General features: G+C 52.4%; 1 protein-coding gene across 1 annotated transcript; it reads left to right on the top strand.

Annotated features, from left to right (window-relative positions):
• The first annotated feature begins 3,931 nt into the window (after window positions 1-3,931).
• Window positions 3,932-6,536, top strand: NKX2-3 (NK2 homeobox 3). Its single transcript, XM_059054775.1, has 2 exons — window positions 3,932-4,292; window positions 5,794-6,536. The coding sequence occupies exons 1-2, from the start codon at window positions 3,932-3,934 to the stop codon at window positions 6,534-6,536; spliced, it is 1,104 nt and encodes a 367-aa protein (XP_058910758.1).
• The last annotated feature ends 12,696 nt before the right edge of the window (window positions 6,537-19,232 follow it).

Raw genomic sequence — 19,232 nt, 5'->3', positions numbered from 1 at the left:
AAAGCCACGATAACCTTCAGGTTTTTTGTTTTTTGTTTTTTTTATAGCCATGGCTACATAATTAAATGGCTATTCAAACAGGTGAAGGATATCAGAGTAAGCTGTGGCATATATAACTAAAATGATCAATTATCTGCCTATATAAGTATATTAAGCAATTTTGGGGTAGAGAATAATAACTTCTTGGAACATTTTACAGCTTTCAAAGAACCATCACATTTTTCTTGGATAATGTTTGTTGTAGTGATTAATTAGCATGTGGGTTTTCTCCCAAAAAGGTATAATTTTATTTATCGCCTTTTTACGCATCTATATAGCACCTCCCCTCAGAGAATTTGCCGTCATTTTACTATGATCTGTAATCACATACGGGAGGAGGAAGACTTGTATAAATGTATAACGTGACAAAACGGAACGTAGGCAGATACACTCGATTAAAATAAGATCAAACGCTTCCATGGATGCAACGATATTTACTTTATCTGTCAGTAATTAGCTAAACTGTCTGGAACAAAAACCAATTATTAGCTACGGGATTTCAAAGATCCTCTTTTTCCACAAGAGAATGCAAATGTCCCAGAACGAGATTGTAACTGGATAGGCGCTGGAACCAGATTCTACATTCTGATAAGCGACTCCTGAGAACCGACCGCTGCTGTAATGTAACTATCTCTCTGGCGGCGTTTTCGTTCCGGACAGTGGCGCGCAGCTGGCGGCGCACACGCTCGCGATCTTCGGGGCTGCGGGCGCAGGAAAGGCAGGCTGCCGCGATGTGATTGGCCCGGCGGGTATCCCAGCAGGGAAGCTCCGCTGCTGGGGAACCAGACCGACCAAAGGGAGCCTGAACAATCAGGAGACGACCCGAGCCCCTGCTCAGGGCTTAAGGCCAAGATCTAAGTCTCCCGCCCGCTAGATCAGCCCTGCGCAGAGCTGGGGTTGGGAAGAGGGAAGGAGGACAGGGCATACCAACCGCCTGCTAGGCCCCTTCGCCTGTGCTCCCCACACTGCGGCTCTTCACGAGCTTCCAGCCCCTCGGGCCTGAACTGCGTCCTGGGTCGGCCTGCCGAGGAGCAATCTGGTTAGGGACCTCTGGAGAGAACTATTCAGGCCTGGGCCAAGGATATCTGGCGGGGTAGTCGTGGCAGCGGGTTTGGAGGAGAGCGAACTGCGTGGGCCTGCGGCTGGGGAGGAGACAGCCTTCTGCGTGCTAAGGGAGAAGGAGACTCGGTGGATTCTGGGCGGCAGCAGCGGGTGTGTGGGCGTGTCTCCGCGTTCCCGGCACCCCGGGCCACGGGTTCTAAGATAGGGATTCTTGGGAATGAGCTTAGGGAAGGCCTAGGAACGAAGCACCGTGGAGAAGCAAGAGAATGTAGCAAGGAGAAATGCAGGTTTCGGCTGGAAACTGGGCAGAGAGATTTTCCGTAGCTTTTGTCTTTCTCTCTCTCTTTTTTTCTTGAATCTTGAAATCACTCACGAAAGTCTCCCACAGAGGCAAAAATAATAATAATAATTTTTTAAAATTAGGAGAACAGCAGGGAGTAGAAATATTCCCAACGACAATCTAGCCCTCGGGATGGGGATGGAAGAGTGGGATTGGAAGCAGCTTCCTTCTTTTATGCTCGCCTGCTACTGCGACGCACACATTGAAGGACTCCTACCCGGCAGTGCCCCGCACTCACCCCCATCTCTCTCTGGATCTTTGCGCTCAAGCGCTCGCGAGCCGCAGCAAAAGCTGGCGCATTCTTCTCTCTGCAGCTGCATGGCCTGGTCTGAAGATGCCGGCTCTGCCTGGGGCCTCAATAGTCTCAGAATTCAACGCGGAAAGCCACCGGGCGCCCTTGTAGCTGAGGGATGGTCCTCCCGGCGCAAAGGCCGTCTCACAGAGGGTCTCCCCAACAGCCTGCGGGCCGCCGCCACCTAAGTACTCCCGGGCGCACGTGGCCCACGCTGAATCCCAGCTCCCCAGGCGACCCCAGGGGCTGACTCCCCGCACCATTTCCGCTCCCTCCGGAACAGCCCCGCCTCTCCCCCCTCCCGACTGGCTATTCATTCTCTTCTCAGCTTTGGGCACCCACCGCTCCCGCTGTTACGGGGTTCCTCCCATGACAGTTCTCCGCTCTCGCCCCCACCCCCATCCCGTGTCTGCTGCCGCCGGGAGGTGTTGTCCACAGTCCCTGCACCTTCCACCTGCCCCTTCTAGCTGAGGCTAGTGCTCCCCCAGCTCCACTATCTTGACCACCAAAAACTGCTTGCGGTGGCTAGGGCCAGATGAGGGGCACCACGGTCGGGCAGAGTCGGTGCCTATTATTTCAAGGCCAGCACTGCGCGCAGGGTTTTCTGTGGGTCTCACAGCAGCGCCTGCTGCTCCCCACTGGGCTAGACGTGGTGACAAGCGAATGCCTATTGTGCGGGAAGATGATCTCCACCAGCGCCGTTTCCAGAATCACAGAGGACACCATAGATTCGCCCACAAAACAACCAGGGCCTTAGGAGGGTGCCAGAAGGCGTGTGGGTTGGAGAAACTAGAAAGATGCCTTCGAGGGTCAAGGCCTAGACCAAGGTGCCTGATTTCAATAGGCGGAAAAGACGGCCTCCATGGCTGGGTCACCTTCCTTTTGAAGACAGACTCTTCTCTCAAGACCCTATGAAACAACCCAATGTGGGAGGCACTCCAGCCATGTCATCACCAATGCAGTCAACAAATACTGCTTGACTTCTGATGCAGCATAGCAGTCGATGATGTGTATTGAGCACTAACATGTGCCCGCATGAAAATCCTGGCATGTTTTGTCTCATTTATCCCTGGCAACAACCCTGAAGAAGGTATTACTGTCTTTTTGTAGACAAAGAAACTGAGGCTTAGAAACGCCCAAGGCCACACACTGACTAGGCCGGGATTCAAACCAAGAGCTGTCAGTCCACAAAATTCAGTAATGGCTCCATCGTCCTGTCTCTCACATACCTGCTTAGTGCGGCCGCTGGAAAAGCTACAAGAGCCAATGCTACCGGTGCCCTGCCCTTGGGGGCTCATAGTTTACCCAGGGAGACCAGGCAGACAGTATAGCTATAGTACTAGGCGGGAAGTGATAAGTGACACGAATGTCCTTTACTAACACGCGCTGCAAGTTCAGATGCGAGAGAGATGACTTCCGGCTAGGCGACGAGGGAGCGCTTCCTTGGAGGAGGTGGCATTTGAGCAGAGCCTCAGAGGACAGGCTTGTCATGGAGACAAGGGCGGAGAAGACATTCCGAGTGGAGGGAACAGCTTGAGCAAAGTCAACAAGGCGAGAACGCACACGTCGCCCATCCATAGCTATATAAAACATTCCATCTCCTTGGGGATCCAGTGCCGGGTATTTACAAGCCAGGAAGTTTTCCTGCCCCCGCAGCATCTGGAAAAACCACACTCCTGGGCTATCCTTCCTGGTAGCTGGTTCTCAGACAGGAAACCTCCCAGAACTGGCTTTGCCCGGGAAGATGCGGCCAGTCTGGGTGGGAATCGGTAGTTCTCGTACCCCAGGCAGTACAGCCTCGCCCGCAGCGGCTAGGACTTTGCTACTTTATACTAGTCCTTGTCTATTTCTGGTAGCTCCACGGCACCCACACTCTCTGGCTGCGGAGGGGCGTGGTCCACAGGATCTGGAACCAATAGAGAGGGAGGTCGAAGCGAGAGCCCCGCCCCAGACGTGACGTAAGACCCCCGGACTCGGGCTTCGCAGCCCCGGCCCCAGTCCCTTCAGTGGCTTTAACAAAACCCAGACCCCCACGTCCCGGCCAATGGAGGCGATTTAGACTGGAGCGGGACCGCGTCTGTCAAAAGCCCGACTCGGCAGCAACGGCGGAGTCCAGAGGAGAGCTGGAGCCGCCGCGCTGCCTCCCCGCCCCCGCCGGGATTTATTGAGTATTTGGACTGGACAATTAAGTGGCCCTGATGATGTTACCAAGCCCGGTCACCTCCACCCCTTTCTCAGTCAAAGACATTTTGAATCTGGAGCAGCAGCAGCAACAGCATTTCCACGGCGCGCACTTGCAGGCGGACTTGGAGCGCCACTTCCACTCGCCGCCCTGCATGCTGGCCGCCACTGAGGGCACGCAATTTTCTGACGGAGGGGAGGAGGACGAGGAAGAAGAGGGAGAGAAACTGTCTTATTTGAACTCACTAGCTACAGCCGATGGCCACGGGGATTCGGGGCTCTGCCCCCAGAGCTATGTCCACACGGTCCTGCGAGACTCGTGCAGCGGGCCTAAGGAACATGAAGAGGAGCCCGAGGTCCTGAGGGACCGGAGCCAAAGTGAGTAGAGGGGGAAAGGAAACGCACCCGCACATCTGGAGCAATGGCGGGGTGCCCGCAAACAGCCCACAAACCTCGCCAGCACGGCTGCCCGCCCCTGTAGCCCCTGGCTGGGGTCATGCCCTGGCCCTGGTCAACGACAGCTCCGCAAAGCGCAGGTGCCTGCAAGGGAGCCAGGGCGGAGGGAGAAAGACAAGGTGACTCCGCCAACTACTCCCCCCAGAGCGGGGAGGCGATGCAGCCCCGGAGGGAAGGGAAAATAGTTACTAATGCCCTGATGGTGATAATAAGCAACATGCGCTCAGCTGCTGGGGGCTGACAACTCATAGTATTTTTGCTCTTCCCAAGAGCTAGAGGGGCACGAGCCTGAACTTTTCCCACTTTCTCTCTAGCGTGAGACGAGTTTTCTGAGGCCAGGGCAGCCGCTCCCTCTTCTTGGAAAAGACAGTCGAAGCAGGTTGTGTGCCTAGTGTCCGCAGGACGCAGGAACTTCGGTTGAGTTCAGCTGGGTGGTTTCCTCACTTCTCCGCCTGGAACTCAGCGTCCTCGCACCCACGGCACCCGGCAGAGAGGGAGGGGATGGTGGGAGAGTGCGTGGGAACACAGTCCATTCTCACTCACATCCCTGAGGCACCAGACTTTTTTGAAAATTCTTAACGTTTTGCTTTGTGTCCCAGGCTGTGGGGCTTCGGGCTGAGTGAAAAAAGCGCCGAACTTAGATCCTGGCTGCTCAAGTAGGAAGCGAGGTGAATTGGGTAGGGAAATAGGACAAATGAATAAAGCCTCCAAGGAAGTGTTTGTTTCTGAGGAGAGAGAGCCAAAGAATCTCCTTCCCTAAGAGGGGGTTTGACGTGGTGGAAGCCAAGGCCTGTGCTCTGACAGCTCCCCTGGGCCTAAAATCGACATGAAACTGTCTAAATCAATCAAATTTCTTTTTCTCTCTAAGGTAATACAGATGTCGTCATGCATTTAGCTGTGGGCCTGTAGGCTTTTAAAAGTAAAAAACTGTCCCTGGGCAATACATGAGCGTTACACTCAGACATTTACGAGCAGGAAGATATTCGCAGAACGCACGCATACCGGCTCCCAAATACCAGCATGTCTCACACCTTCAGCTATTCCTGACGGAGTGGAAGGCAAACGAGTTTGCAAATACTATAGTTATTATGGAGTTGCAAACTTCCATCCTGAAAATAATCATCAGCACGCCGAGCCGCACATTTAATACAGGGTAATCTCTCGCAGATGCTCAAGTTCTAAATAAACGCGCACTAACTACCCCTCCCCACGGAACGTGCCTCCACCCGCCAAGGGCATTGTGAGAGGCCTTGGGCTATCGCAGGGTCCCACGGCGTCAGGAGCCACAAACTTTCCCAAAAGTCCAAGCAGTTATTACCGCATGCTCCGCGCTGCCACCCAAAGGGGACACGGTGCTCCGGGACCGGAGCCGCGGTGAGACCGGGAACAATTAAAGGACGCTGTTGTTTTGTTTCTTCCGCAGAAAGCTGCCAGCTGAAGAAGCCTCTGGAGGCGGCCGGGGACTGCAAGGCAGCGGAGGAGAGCGAGAGGCCGAAGCCACGCAGCCGCCGGAAGCCGCGGGTCCTTTTCTCGCAAGCCCAAGTCTTCGAGCTGGAACGCAGGTTCAAGCAGCAGCGGTACCTGTCGGCCCCCGAGCGTGAGCACCTCGCCAGCAGCCTGAAGCTCACGTCCACGCAGGTGAAGATCTGGTTCCAGAATCGCAGGTACAAGTGTAAGAGACAGCGGCAGGACAAGTCACTGGAGCTGGGCGCGCACGCGCCCCCGCCGCCGCCGCGCCGCGTAGCAGTGCCGGTGCTAGTGCGGGACGGCAAGCCGTGCGTCACGCCCAGCGCGCCAGCTTACGGCGCGCCCTACAGCGTGGGCGCGGGCGCCTACTCCTACAACAGCTTCCCCGCCTATGGCTATGGGAACTCGGCAGCCGCTGCCGCCGCCGCTGCTGCTGCAGCCGCCGCCGCTGCGGCCTACAGCGGCAGCTACGGCTGTGCGTACCCGGCAAGCGGTGGCGGCGGCGGCGGCGGCGGGGCCTCCGCGGCGGCCTCGGCCATGCAGCCTGCCTGCAGTGCGGCCGGAGGCGGCCCCTTTGTGAACATGAGCAACCTGGGCGGCTTCAGCGGCGGCGGCGGCGGCGCGCAGCCATTACACCAGGGTGCGGCGGCCGGGGCCGCCTGTGCGCAGGGCACCTTGCAGGGCATCCGGGCCTGGTAGGGACCGGGCGGGTCATGCGGCAGCCGCCCCACCGCAGCCTGGCGCCGCGGGACTGAAGCGCGAGAAAGGCTGGATCCAAGGAAGGGCCAAGTCCCCTCGTTAAATAAAAAATATATATACGTCTCGCTCCCCAGGGCCCCGGAGCGCAGCTCACGCGAGGCCTGGGGAAGGGAGCTCAGGGGCGAAGAGGATGCCCGGGAGTGGTCACGAAGACTGTCTCTGAGGCAGAAACGCCGGCTGGGTGCTGGGAGGACGATGGCCCCGAGCTTGGCCCCAAAAGGAGTGCGAGAGGCTGGGACTCGGGCTGCTGCTCGGTTCTCCCAGAGCAAGAAGGGCTTCTCTCCCTCGAGCTTCTCTCCCTCAGCCTTCCAGCGGCCGCCGCGAAGCGCTGGCGGAGAACTCAAGGACAAAAAAAAGCATGAAGGAGAGGAAAAATGGGCGTCGTGGCTTGAGAAATCCCCAGGCCCTGCCGACCCTCTGCCCCCTTTGCGGGGCCGGCGTACCAGAGCACAGTCCATTTTCCTTTTCCCAACCGCCTGCCTTCCGCACCAGATACCTCGGCCTGGATCTCCAGATTGTCACGGGGGTGTAGAACTCTGCGAGAAAAACCAGTGGAGCGAGATCAAAAGTTGGGGGGCTGAACAAATCCGGGAACTGGTGGCCCACCGGAGGTGTTACCGGCTTTCCTTTCTGTTTTGTATTCTGTGTTCAGCACATATTTTATATATATATATATATATATATATATATATATATATATATATATATATATATAAAACTATATCCACACGCCATGTACACACCCGCTGCCATACACTACAGGAGTCAATAAACAAGGTGCAATATTTTCAAACCGTTGGCCGGCTACAGACTTTGTTTAGCCCACAAGAGTGGGGAGGGATCCTTTAACAGGGCGGGCGGGGAAGGAAAACGTACTCAGGAAAAACAGTTCCCCCTGGATGGTTGTAGGCCTGGTCTCCCCTGCCTCAGTCCCTAGGCTGCAAGTCCGGTCTCCAAGGCTTTGTTCATTAATTTCTCTTTACTGTTGTAGGGAGGACAGGTCGGAGACTCAGAATCTTTTGAGGTCTGGGCTTTGTAATCCCCCCAAGTTTCACCCAGATGCTTGGGCTAGTATCTGGGCCTGCGTTAGATCAAGGCCTAGACTCTGCCCCGCCTCGAGGGTCGCCAGGGTAAAGGAAAACCTCGCCCCCAGGCCCAGGCGTAGGCCGCGCGAAGGCGGCTGTATCTGCGGCCGCCGCCCAGGCTTCCAGCGCGCCCGGGGGCGCTGCGCCCCGCCGCGGCCGAGTTCTCCCCCTCGGTCGCCCTCCCTTCTCCCCCGGCGGCCGCGGCTTTATGCGGCTCCTTGTCACTTGCGGAGAATGCCTGTGCGAGGCCTGTGCTGCCACACGGCCGATTGTGAGCGTGCCAAGGCGGGTGAATGGGGAGGCCTCAGTGCGCCGCGCCATTGTGGGGCCGGGCCTTGCTGAAAGGCGGCTCCGGGCCGGGAAGGTGCGGAAAGAATGGCTTTTTATTGGAGTCCCGAACAAAAGGTGTGGTAGGAAGGCGAAGTCCCCTGCGCGAACAAAAACCCCAGCGCGTCGGGATTGACGTCCCTCCTGAGCTCCCCATTGCTTCCCAGAGCGGGGGCTTTGTGCAGCAGTCTGCTCAACAGAGGGACGGAGAAATGCGCGGGGATTTTGTTCCCCACTTTTTGTGCGCTGGGGGAGGGGGCGGCAAGGGGGGACGGGGCCTGGGCGGGCAGCAGGGAGGGGCGCGCTGATTAGGCCGGGCCGGCCGGGGCGCGGAGACGTTCAGCGGGAGCCGGCGGCCTGAATGCAGGGTCATTATTGCTACAAGTTTAGCAATTTCACCCTTACAGGAGGGGGCGGGGGCTGCTAGGTTGCTGCGGTAGCCGGGCTGGGGAGCTGCAGAGCCCCGGAGGAGGAGGAAGAAAAAAGAGGAGGGGAGAGAGGGAGGCAGGCAGGCAAGCGAATCCACCAAAACCCACTGACCGCCCAGGATGAGGCTTGGACGCGTCCAAAAAGGGTCTAGCGGGAGGCAGGAAAGGGGGCGCCTGGGGGCCGGAGACCCGCCCTCCCCTTGCCTCTCTAGAGGCAGAAAGACCCCGGAGCCAGGCGTGAGTTAGTGCACCAGACTGCGGTTCCCTCAGCTCCTCGCCGCCAGTTCCCTCCTCCTGCAAACCGCACTGGAGTTGGGACACCGCCTCCCACCACCGCTTTCACCACCGTGACGTCCCAAACCCCCTTCCTAGCGAGCGCTCCTTCTAGAGCTATTAACTTTCCTTGAGTTTCTTAGGCTAAGGGCATGGAGGGAATTCTTGCTTCCTAATACGTTTCTGCAGCCTCGGACTCATTCATTCATTCATCCATCTATTCAAAAGTATTCACTGATATTGATACTACTACTATATGTTCACTTCACTGTTCTGGCCGCTGGGGACGGTGAAAAAACCAGTGTCCGTAGGCTTAGGAAGTTTATTTGAAGGAGTGTATGTGGCGGGGAGATAGCTAACAAACGTAAAAATTAGTAGTCGATAAATTCTAAAAATGAAAGAGAACCAAGTACTGGAGGGAGGGTTCTTTTCCAGTAGGTGGTCAGAGAAAGCCACACGGAGGAGATTAGATTTAAGCCGATGCCTGAATGACAAAAAGGAAGCCAGTCCAAGCAGCGCTTTGCTGTTGCAGGCTCCATGTCTCTGCACATGTCCTCTCCATGTCTGGTATGCTCTAATACCCCAAAATTTCTGGTGAACTCCTACTCCTCCTTCAAGGCCAGGGTTTTTTCCTGCACCACCCAAGTGGGGGTAATCACTCCCTAATATGTGCCACCAGAGTCTTAGGTACTTTCCAAAATCACAACGTAGTGTCATGCAAAGATTTATTTGTCTCTCTTTCTCCACGTGAGGGCCTAGTGAGGTCGTAGGGAGCCAGGTTGGCATCTTTTCCCTCTAGGACAGATAACACAGTAGGAGATGATGGGGCCAGCCTCCTTAAGCACCGCGTTCCCCAATGCGGATGGCCCCTGTGGTGGGGAACTTCGCGTTGGGTGTTGGTTGCCAGGGAGATGAACAGCTAGACTCTTGGCCCACCTGGGCGGAGCCAGAACACCTAAAATCATCTGCGGAAGACGTGCAGCCTATCTCCATCCCAGAGGAAGGTCCGGCCTTGGGTACCCCATGATACCGCCGGGGAAATGGCTTCCCCAAGGGATTGTTGCCCCTTGCCCTACAGCTCAAACCTTTCCTAAAGGAGGCTGAGAACTTGGTGATAACCTTGACAGGAGGACACAAAGTTTAGGGTTAGGGAAGACGCAGGGATAGGGCAGGGTGGGGTGGGGGTGGGGGTGGGGTGGAAAACTGGGAGGTATACGGTTAATCTGGGACCTGCATCTGGGACCCAATTGGACTTCCCCTACATTCACTAACTGAGGAGTATGGTCGGTGATCAAGATGCTGCCCTGCGCGGAGCGCTCACTTCCAAGACTGGATTTCAGCGCGTGCGCGCTAGGAACCCAAGGCTCCGGGAGCAGACGCCTTAGCTCCGCTGGGGGTTTCCTAAGTAAGCCACCCCCTTTTCTCCCTCCTGATCTGTATCCTGATGGGCTGTGGCCTCGCAGTGCTCCCCAGCGCCGGATCCCCACCTTCCTTGCCTGGCTTCCTCCTGGCCCGAATTAATCTTCCTTCACTTTGCATCCATCCCCTCCTGTTCTGGAAAAGAGGCGTGTGATTCTCATAGAGGAAACAGAGCTGGTTCTGTGGATTGGTTCCTGCGCAGTTTGCGTGTCTTGAGATACTTAAAGCCAGTCTGGACCAGCCCCCTTCCTGCTCCCTACCCTTTTCCAGATCCTGCAATCTCTGGGTATAAATTGCTCACATCTCTCCACTGAAGGATTTCCCTACTGCTCAGTTGCTGGGGTTCCAGTGCCTTGGCTATCAGAGGGTGAAAACCCTTAACTAACAGCTACCTCTTCCGTGAGCTCTCTCTCTAGGGGAAAAGACACCCTCCCAGGCCCAAACCACTGCTTCACTGATAGTCCTGTGAGCCAGGAGGAATTGTAAAATCCAGACAAGCCTTCTAATGACCCGTGAGACATTGAGTGGGTGAAGTAAATCGTCCCTCTGGGTTCTGGTTTCTGAGCTCTAATGCAGAGAAAAGGGATAATCCCTCCCCACCCAGTGACTGGTGTCACATTGGGCTCAAGAAGTGGGTAGGCACTACTCGTGGGGCAGGTGGAATAGGTGCTAGAAGGCCAGCATTTTTTTTTCTTTCTGCAGAGCCTAATCTTGAGGGGTTAAGAGGATGGACTCTGGAATCAGGCTGCCTCTATTCCAATCTCAGCGCCACAACAAACAGCAGTAAAGACCTTGAGTAAGGAGCACTCTGAACCTCAGTTTTCTTCTCTGTAAAATGGGTATGCTTAATAGCACCTCTCTTGTAGGTTTTTTTACAGTAGAACACACAAATATTAAATGTGCAAGTCAATTAATTCTTATGTGTGTAAATGCTCATGAACCAATCATCTTGGCTTTTAAAATTAAACGAGATGATCCATGTAAAAGCAACTTAGTGCAGTCTGGTACGCATCAGGCATTGCATCCATGTTATAGGGCAGGCCGGTGCTAGGCGCTGTGTATAACTCAGAAGACCAGGACGGCCCTTGGGGCACTCCCAGGTGCGCGGGGAGAGCGGGGCGGGCCCGAGGATTCGGAACCCCAACACTGTAGGCTCACGACACCACAGAGGCGGGTCGGAGCCATGACTGGTAAGCCAAGGGCAGGGGGGCACCCGGCGGGGCCTGCAGACTGGCAAACTTATCAGAGGCTCGGACCTTGGCAGGGTCTGGGGAATTCGACTGAAGGGGGAGGTGAAAAGAGGTTCCAGGAGGAGCCGCAAGTCCCCTCTAACCCATGCTGCAGGAAGAAAAGGGTCAGAGGGGAAACCTAGCTCCTCTGGGAAAGGCTCCTCGGCGTCCAGCGTCCGGCGGTTCCCGGGCGTCGCCGGGGTGGGGCCGGGTGGGCGGGTTCTTGGCTGGAGAGCTTCGCGTGCAGGAGGCGGGTTGGTTCAAGGCCTCCTTCGCAGCCTCCTCCTCCGCTTTATGGTTCAGGGCTGAAGGGGGAAGTCCCGGGCGCCTTCTCCCAACTCGAGGGGCCCGAGCCGCGGAAGAACGGCGGATTCTCGGTGACTAGAGTTCAGTGCTCTGCCGCCGCCTGCTCCGCGTGAACGGAGGGCGCCTCGGAACCGCGGGGGGCGGCGCAGGTGCTTCGGCGCCGGGCGCCGTATCTCACCCAGGCCTGGGGCGGTCAGAGCCCGCTGGGAAAGGAGCCACCGGCGAGCCCCGGGAGAGCCTGGCCAGCTCTTGGGATGAGAGCCCAAACTGGAAGAGCCAGCCGTCCTGGCAGTCGCATCCTGGACGCGGAGCCAGGCCAGCGCGAGGCGCGGAGGTAGGACGCTCCGCGGAGGGTTTGGTGAATCCATAAGGCCTCCGTGCCAAGTCCAGGGAGGCCTGGGGCGGGAGAGGGCACTGATCTCAAAAGGACTCTGGCTGTTTTGAAAAGACAGTCCCGCAAAAAGCCTAGACTTCAGGTAACGTCAATAGCAGCAAAGTTTTCTCGAGGGGAGTTTAGAAAATTTATTGAAGTATGAAATACATACAGGAAAGACGTAAGTGTACATACAGTTCGCCGAATCTTCATAAACCGAACGCTCCCTGCGAACAACGCCCAGATGAAAAACCAAAACAGTATCCGTCCCCCACCGCAAGTCCCCTCATGCTCCCTTTTGTCACCACCGCCACTGACCACCAAGAGTAACCACTATCCTGGCCAGGATAGATTGGTTTTTGCCTGGTTTGGAACATTATGTAAGTGGAATCACGTAGCGTGTAGGCTACGTGCCTGGCATTTTTCATTTGTGAGATTTATCTATATTCTGCCTGTCGTTGTAGATTGTTCATTTGCATTAGTGTACAGTATTCTCTTGTGTGGATGTGCCACAATTGATTCATCCATTCTGCTGTTAATGGGCGTTTGGGTAGTTTCTAGATTGGGGCTGTTGTGACTAATGTTACAAACATTCTAGAACAGTATCCAGTAGAACTTTCTGCAGTAATGGAAGCGTTCTACATCTGTGGTGAGCAGTATGGTAGCCACTAGTCACATGTGGCTGCTGAGCACTTGAACCATGGCTGGTGTGACTGAGGAATTGGACTTCTAGTTGTCTAAAATTATAATTAATTTAAATGTAAAGAGTCATATATGTTGGACAGCACAGTCCTAGTATGCCTTTTGGAGACTGTAATGCACATTTGTATCCTGTACATACCTAGGAGTGCAATTGCCATGCATTAGGGGATGAAAGTCAGCTTTAGTAGATTCTGCCAAGCAGTTTTCTAAAGTTGGTTGTACCAATTTACACTTCTGTCAGGAGCAGCACCACATGCTCCCCAATACTTAGTATTTTAATTCCATTTTAGCCATTCTGGTGAATATGTAGTGAAAAGAGGCTTTTGTTCCCTTTTAAGACTATGAAAATTGACATTTCACCATAGTAAAGATGATGATAATGATGATGGTTGGAGGATTTCTTGGGGACTGAGAGATGCTATAGGGGTTGGAAGCTTACCCTTTATGCCACCTCACTTCTGCAGTTGGGCCTCCCACCCAATCAACCTTCTGCCCTAGGAACTGGACCAGGATTAGCAGGCCACTAGGGAAGAGGCTGTATGTTTGGAAGTGATCCATCTCCCACATCTGTTGTTACTTTTTGTCTTCCTAAAATCAGCGCCCCTCTTCCTTTATACTGTTATAATTGGAATATCCCACCAGAGGTCATGGTGAAACTGCCTGGCAGGCTGAAGCCATGGCAGAGAAGCCAGGTTTTGTGCTGGCTGCAGTTTTCGTTTGCAGCTTGGCTCGGCGTTGTATAAAAAGGCAATAACAATCCTGAGTGTGCTACCTCACTGGCTTGCTGAGAAGCAAAGTCAGCCCTGGGGAAGCAGCAGGGTGATTCCTTACTGTGTCAGGCTGTGTGTGTGTGTGTGTGTGTGTGTGTGTGTGTGTGTGTGTGTGTATTGCTTTGTAGACATACTCTCTAATCCACAGGATAATCTTGAGTTTACACATGTGAAAACTGAGGCTCAGAGATGTTAAGTCATTCCCCTCAAGGCCACACAGTCAGTAAACAGTGACAGCAGCCCCAGGAGGACTTTCCACCCATTGCCACTGAGAACCTTTCTGACGTTTTCTACCTCCCTTCCCTGGGTAAACAGAGCCCTGGCTGGTGCAGATCTTGAAATTCTGGATCAAATTAGATGTCCTCTGCTAAGTGTCCCTTTGGACGGACTCAAACCAATCATTGAAGTCTTGTGTTTTTTATGTTGTAATACTAGTGAAACTCACTTTGTGTGACATACGAGTTCTTGGAAAGTTGTGTGCAAAAGAGCTTTTTGCTTGTGGTGAGGGAGAAAAACAGTACATTTTAAGTTCATCTCTGGGATTTGTTGCTTAAAGATATCCCAAAGTGAATTATTTTGTAAAGTGAAGGATTCTTTTGAAATATAAATAATAACCTAGCATGGTTGGGTTTTCAAATCATAAACAAGGGTAAAGAGCAGCTCAAAATTGTATACAGGATTCATCAATATTTCACACGTATTTCTTCTTTCATTGAGAAGGGTTCTAATGAAAGTTTCACCTGGACCATCTTGACAGTGAGCTCTCCGAGAGGTCCACAGATCACTTCTCTATCCAGATGTTAAGTTACTAGAAACCCAGTGCCCCCAGTGGCTACTGGTTGATTCAGGCTTAACTTGGGTGTGTTTAACAGTCCCTGATCACTTGGTGAGCCTCTCACAGATGGGGCTGAAGAGTCAAATGGGTTATTAGATTAAAAGACCTTTAAGGTCCCACCCAGTCGTGAGAGTCTGTAAACTAAATGTTACATGCCTATAGATTCATAGATTTCAGCTGTGCTGGTGGGAAGGGCCTTAGAAATCACTGAAGTACAGCTCTTTTCTGTTGCTGAATCCTGCCTGGAGTATCCTGGGCGAGAAACTGTCCCACAGCTCCTGGGCACCACCCACGGGAGAGCCACTCACCTCTCGACTCCCTAAGTGTGAGAAAGCTCTGCCTTGTGTTCATGTGGACTCTGCCTCCTGCACCTGCCATTTGCCGCCCACAGATGTCTGCTCCTTCTGTATGTCAGCTCTTCAAATATTTGAAGCCAGCCATCGAAACCCATGTAGACCTTCTCTCCTCAGGTGAAATAGCCTCAGTTTCTTTGACTGTCCTGAATCTCCCGGTCATTCTGCAGTGGGTGTTCTCTAGCTCACCCATTTCTTCTGTGCCTGGGCTGTTCTGGTGTATTCCCTGTAGGAGGCCCCCCTTCCTAAGCCTTTAAAGATTTCCATCTTCCCATCCTCTTCTGAGAAGGCTGAGGCCCGCTGGCAGGCTCTCCCTCATGGGTCCCGCTGTGCTCAATTTATGTTTTTATTTCTTAGTCTTCAGAGGAATAAGTATCCATTCTGTCTACAAGTAACACTTCCCCTTAAAGTCTAGATATACTTTCTTACCTACTTCTAGAAACAACGCTTCTTGTTTTGATTTCTGAGGTCCCCCCACTGTACAATTTAATATTCTCTACCTTCCTTCCTTTCACTCTCAAACACGTCGTAATCTCTCCGTATTGTCTTCTCTTAACACTGGTGTCCCTTCCTCAAATATCTTTCCTTTCCCCTTTGGGGTCAGATTTCTGAATTTTTGTCTTGACAGCTACTTCCCTTTCCCTCAGCCTGAATGCCGCTTACCTCCCAAGTGCTGGATATTGATGCCCAGTTGGAAATTACCTTTGTGGTCAGTTGGTTCAGCTCTTTCCCTGATGCCTGATTCCCTCCTGAGGTGTTAAAGTCCTGCTCCTCCCCCTAATTATCTGAGACTCATTCTTTGAGATCAGACGGCTTCTCCTCCAGCTTGTGTTTTATTACCTCTCTTCAGTGTTTGGCATAATGACTTTTTTTCTGGAAAGTCTGGAAAGCTTTTGACACCCTCTACTATCCTGATCATTTTCTTTCTCAAAGAGTAGTTACTCCTCTTCCTTCTCCAGCCCCGCTTATTGCAACCCTCCAAGTCTCAGTGACTTTTCTACACTCTTGCTGTACTAAAGCTTGTCATTGCATACACACAGCATCAACTATCACTTTTATATTAAGGGTCCCTGAATCTACAGCTTTTGCTTGGTCTCCCTCTAAAGTCATATTTTCAAATGCCCAGGGGATAATTCTTCAGGTACCTGTCCATTGTCACCTCAAGTTCATCACCACTCCCCCAATCTACTCACACCTCAGCTTCTGCCCAGGGCATCACCTCTCCTTGTTCTCTTCCCTTTGGTTGGAACCAATCAGTGAACACATGGTTTCCCTGAGAGTCTCTCTTCTCTTAGAGCACAAGAAATGGGAGAACAAACAATGTCTGAACGCCTAAACATTTCAGGCATTGGGATCTGCATATCCTGACCTGTTTAGTACTTGAACCATCCTGAAAAGTAAGTGCCATTATCTACATTTTAAAAAAAATTATTTATTTAATTTATTTTTATTTTTGGCTATGTTGGGTCTTCGTTACTGTGCGCGGGCTTTCTCTGATTGCGGTGAGCAGAGGCTACTCTTTGTTGTGGTGTGTGGGCTTCTCACTGCAGTGGCTTTTCTTATTGCGGAGCACGGGCTCTAGGCGTGCGGGCTTCAGTAGTTGTGGCACGCAGGCTCAATAGTTGTGGCTCTCGGGCTCTAGAGCACAGGCTCAGTAGTTGTGGTGCAGGGACTTAGTTGCTCCGCGGCATGTGCGATCTTCCCGGACCAGGGCTTGAACCCATGTCCCTACGTGGGCAGGCAGATTCTTAACCACTGCGCCACCAGGGAAGCCCCTATCTACATTTTTAAGGGTTAAGAAATGAGATTTTGCGACTTCCCTGGCAGTCCAGTGGTTAAGACTCTGCTCTTCCATTGCAGGGGGCACAGGTTTGATCTCTGGTCAGGGAACTAAGATCCCGCATGCCTCACGGCACGGCCAAAAAAAAAAAAAAAAGAAAGATTTTGAGGATATAGACACCTTGCTCAAGGATCCTCAGCTCTTAAGTGAAGGAATCCAGAGCTCAAATCAAGGTCTGGCTGATTCTAAAACCTAAGGACTTTACTATAATGGCCTTGTTGTTGTTGTTGTTGTTGTTTAGTTTAATTTTACTTATTTATTTTTGGCTGCATTGGGTCTTCGTTGCTGTGCGTGGGCTCTCTCTAGTTGTGGCAAGCGGGTGCACGGGATTCTGTTTGCGGTGGCTTCTCTTGTGGAACACTGGCTCTAGGCGCATGTGTTTAATATTGTACATAGTGCTCTTATGAATGTGTACAAAAAAATTCCTCTGAGGTTGTGAGCATACACACTTTTAAAATGTGTGACTGTTTGGGAGAAACACAACCTTCACCAGGAAGTTACAATTCAGAATCTCTTCAGGGCCTCTCTCCAGAAGAATTTCAGAATTCCTCTGAGTCCAGAAACATAGTAGGATTTTAGATAAACCACAGTCCAATTGCTTAAAATGCTGATGATGTACTAGGTATTCTAGAAGGCGCATGGCAACTCTGCAACTCCAAGGCTAGTAGCTCCATTTCACAGATGAGTAAACTGAGGTGCAGAGAGGTAAAACAACTTGCTCAAGGTGACACAGTATCAGAGCAGGAGATTGATCTGATCTATTTGCCTTCTCTAGAAAAGTCTTTGAGACACACTGCCCAACTATCAGCTGCTTCAATTGGATGTCCACTTCCTCCTCAATGGCTGCTGTTGGTGAGGTCTCTCATGTAGGAACAGCTGCCACACCTTGGCTCTATCCTTGTTCCCATCTGTTTAGCATCTCTGGAGAGCTCAGAGGCAGTGCCCTGCCTGCACCCCCTAGTGGTCACAGGGGGATGTACAAGTCCTTCTGGCACTGTCTCAGTACCTCTGTCAGCACCCTCTGGTGTTGGCCAGGGACGCAAAGTCATATAGACTCAGGCTTTCAGAGGTGCACTTATCTCCCAGGGTGGACGGTAGGCTGTTCCTTGAGGAAGGACCCGGATTCTCCAAGTCCCCCACTCCTGATAGTCCTTTAAGGGAGACACCCCCCCATGCCTGACAGTGACCAAAATCAATTAAGAGAGGGACTTGACAACAGCCTCAAGTTCCTTTTTAGCAAGTTAGCAAGAGCATCTGACTCAGAGTCCGCATAACTTGTTCTTGGCTTCCACAGTCCTTTGTTCATTGACATACCTATTCTTAGTATTGTGCCAAGTTCCCAAATTTGCTTATCTTACACGCCGCTGATAGGTCTCAGCCTCTCTAACCAAGTGTCCTCATCTGAAAACAGGGAACACCTGCCTCGCCTACCTATGGGGATGTGATGAGATCAAGCCAGAGAGCAAATGTAACATGGTTGTGAGGTTGGAGATAGTCCACCTTCCTCTTCCACTGCCATCTTGGGAGCACTGGAGCCTATGTGCGGATCAAGCCCCCAGAGCTGCCCACAGTCTTGCAGCCTCCTTCCGATAAATAAGCAGTCTTGCTCTGATTGAACTCTGGGTCACATAGGCCCACTGGTGCCTTTGGGTGAACTAGGAAGGCACTGCTTTCTCCAAGTGGACGTGGCTTTGCCAGCTGCTTGGCTTAGTGGATGGATATGGGTGTCTCTTGGACAAGGCACGTGGTGAGTGAACAACCCACACAGCCAAACACGGAGGCTTTGGTGCCATATGCGTCTGTGAATCCCTCTCCTTCCTCCCCGAACAACATGACACCGAATGAATATGTGGGCCACATTTACAGGACACCATAACAATCACTGGGGAAAATTCAGCAATACATAGCTGACTCAGCCTGTCACCTGGGGGAGGAAAAGCCCAGCTTTCTGTCTGGGTTTGCTTGATTTCCTAGGCCCTGGGATAAACATAGCTCTTGTCACTGGCCCTACGGCCTAAAGAATTCCTCCCTTAAATGACCCAAGTTCCTACAGTGGATTTAATCCTTAAGTCTCTAAAAGCGCAGATGAAGACTTGGGTTGTGGACAGTGATGAATTACAGACTTACACTCGAGGGCAAGTGAGAGCAAATAACCCTGTGATGAAAGACAACACCCTTGGGGAGGAGCAGGGCCCATGAAGGGCATTTAGATTCCGTTTTCATCTTTTTCCCTGGATGCTCTTTGCTCTCTCCATCCGCTTCTCCTTCTGCTCCTCTCCTGTCCACTCTGTCTTTCCTCCTTCTATCCTCTTCTGCCTCTCTGCCTCTTCCTTTTTAAACCTCTACTTAGCATTCTATCTTCCTCTCTGTCTCCTTCTCCCTTCCTTCTTTCCCCCTCACTTTTCCTTTTCTCTACTGACTTATGGAATTAAAGAATATTTGATAGCTTGATGTATTCTATTATTCGTATTGAAAAATAAGGCAATTCTCGTGAAAATAGCAATTATATTAAATTGCTTTTTTACTTGTATATAAACCATAGTACTTTTTCCTGTGCCTCAGTGATCTTTGATAGAGAAAAGCCCCCATCCCCCAACACATGCACAGTCCATGCAGTGCAAGGCAGGGGAGGGAAGCCAGCAAGGAGGTACTCGTCTGATTAGCTCTACTCCAAGTTCCTTGCTTTGTTTCCAGGC

The sequence above is a fragment of the Kogia breviceps genome, chromosome 2 (genome assembly GCF_026419965.1).
Source record: "Kogia breviceps isolate mKogBre1 chromosome 2, mKogBre1 haplotype 1, whole genome shotgun sequence".
NCBI lineage: Eukaryota > Metazoa > Chordata > Mammalia > Artiodactyla > Physeteridae > Kogia > Kogia breviceps.
The sequence above is the reverse complement of the archived record's forward strand: the minus strand, read 5'-3'. Positions and strand labels throughout refer to the sequence as shown.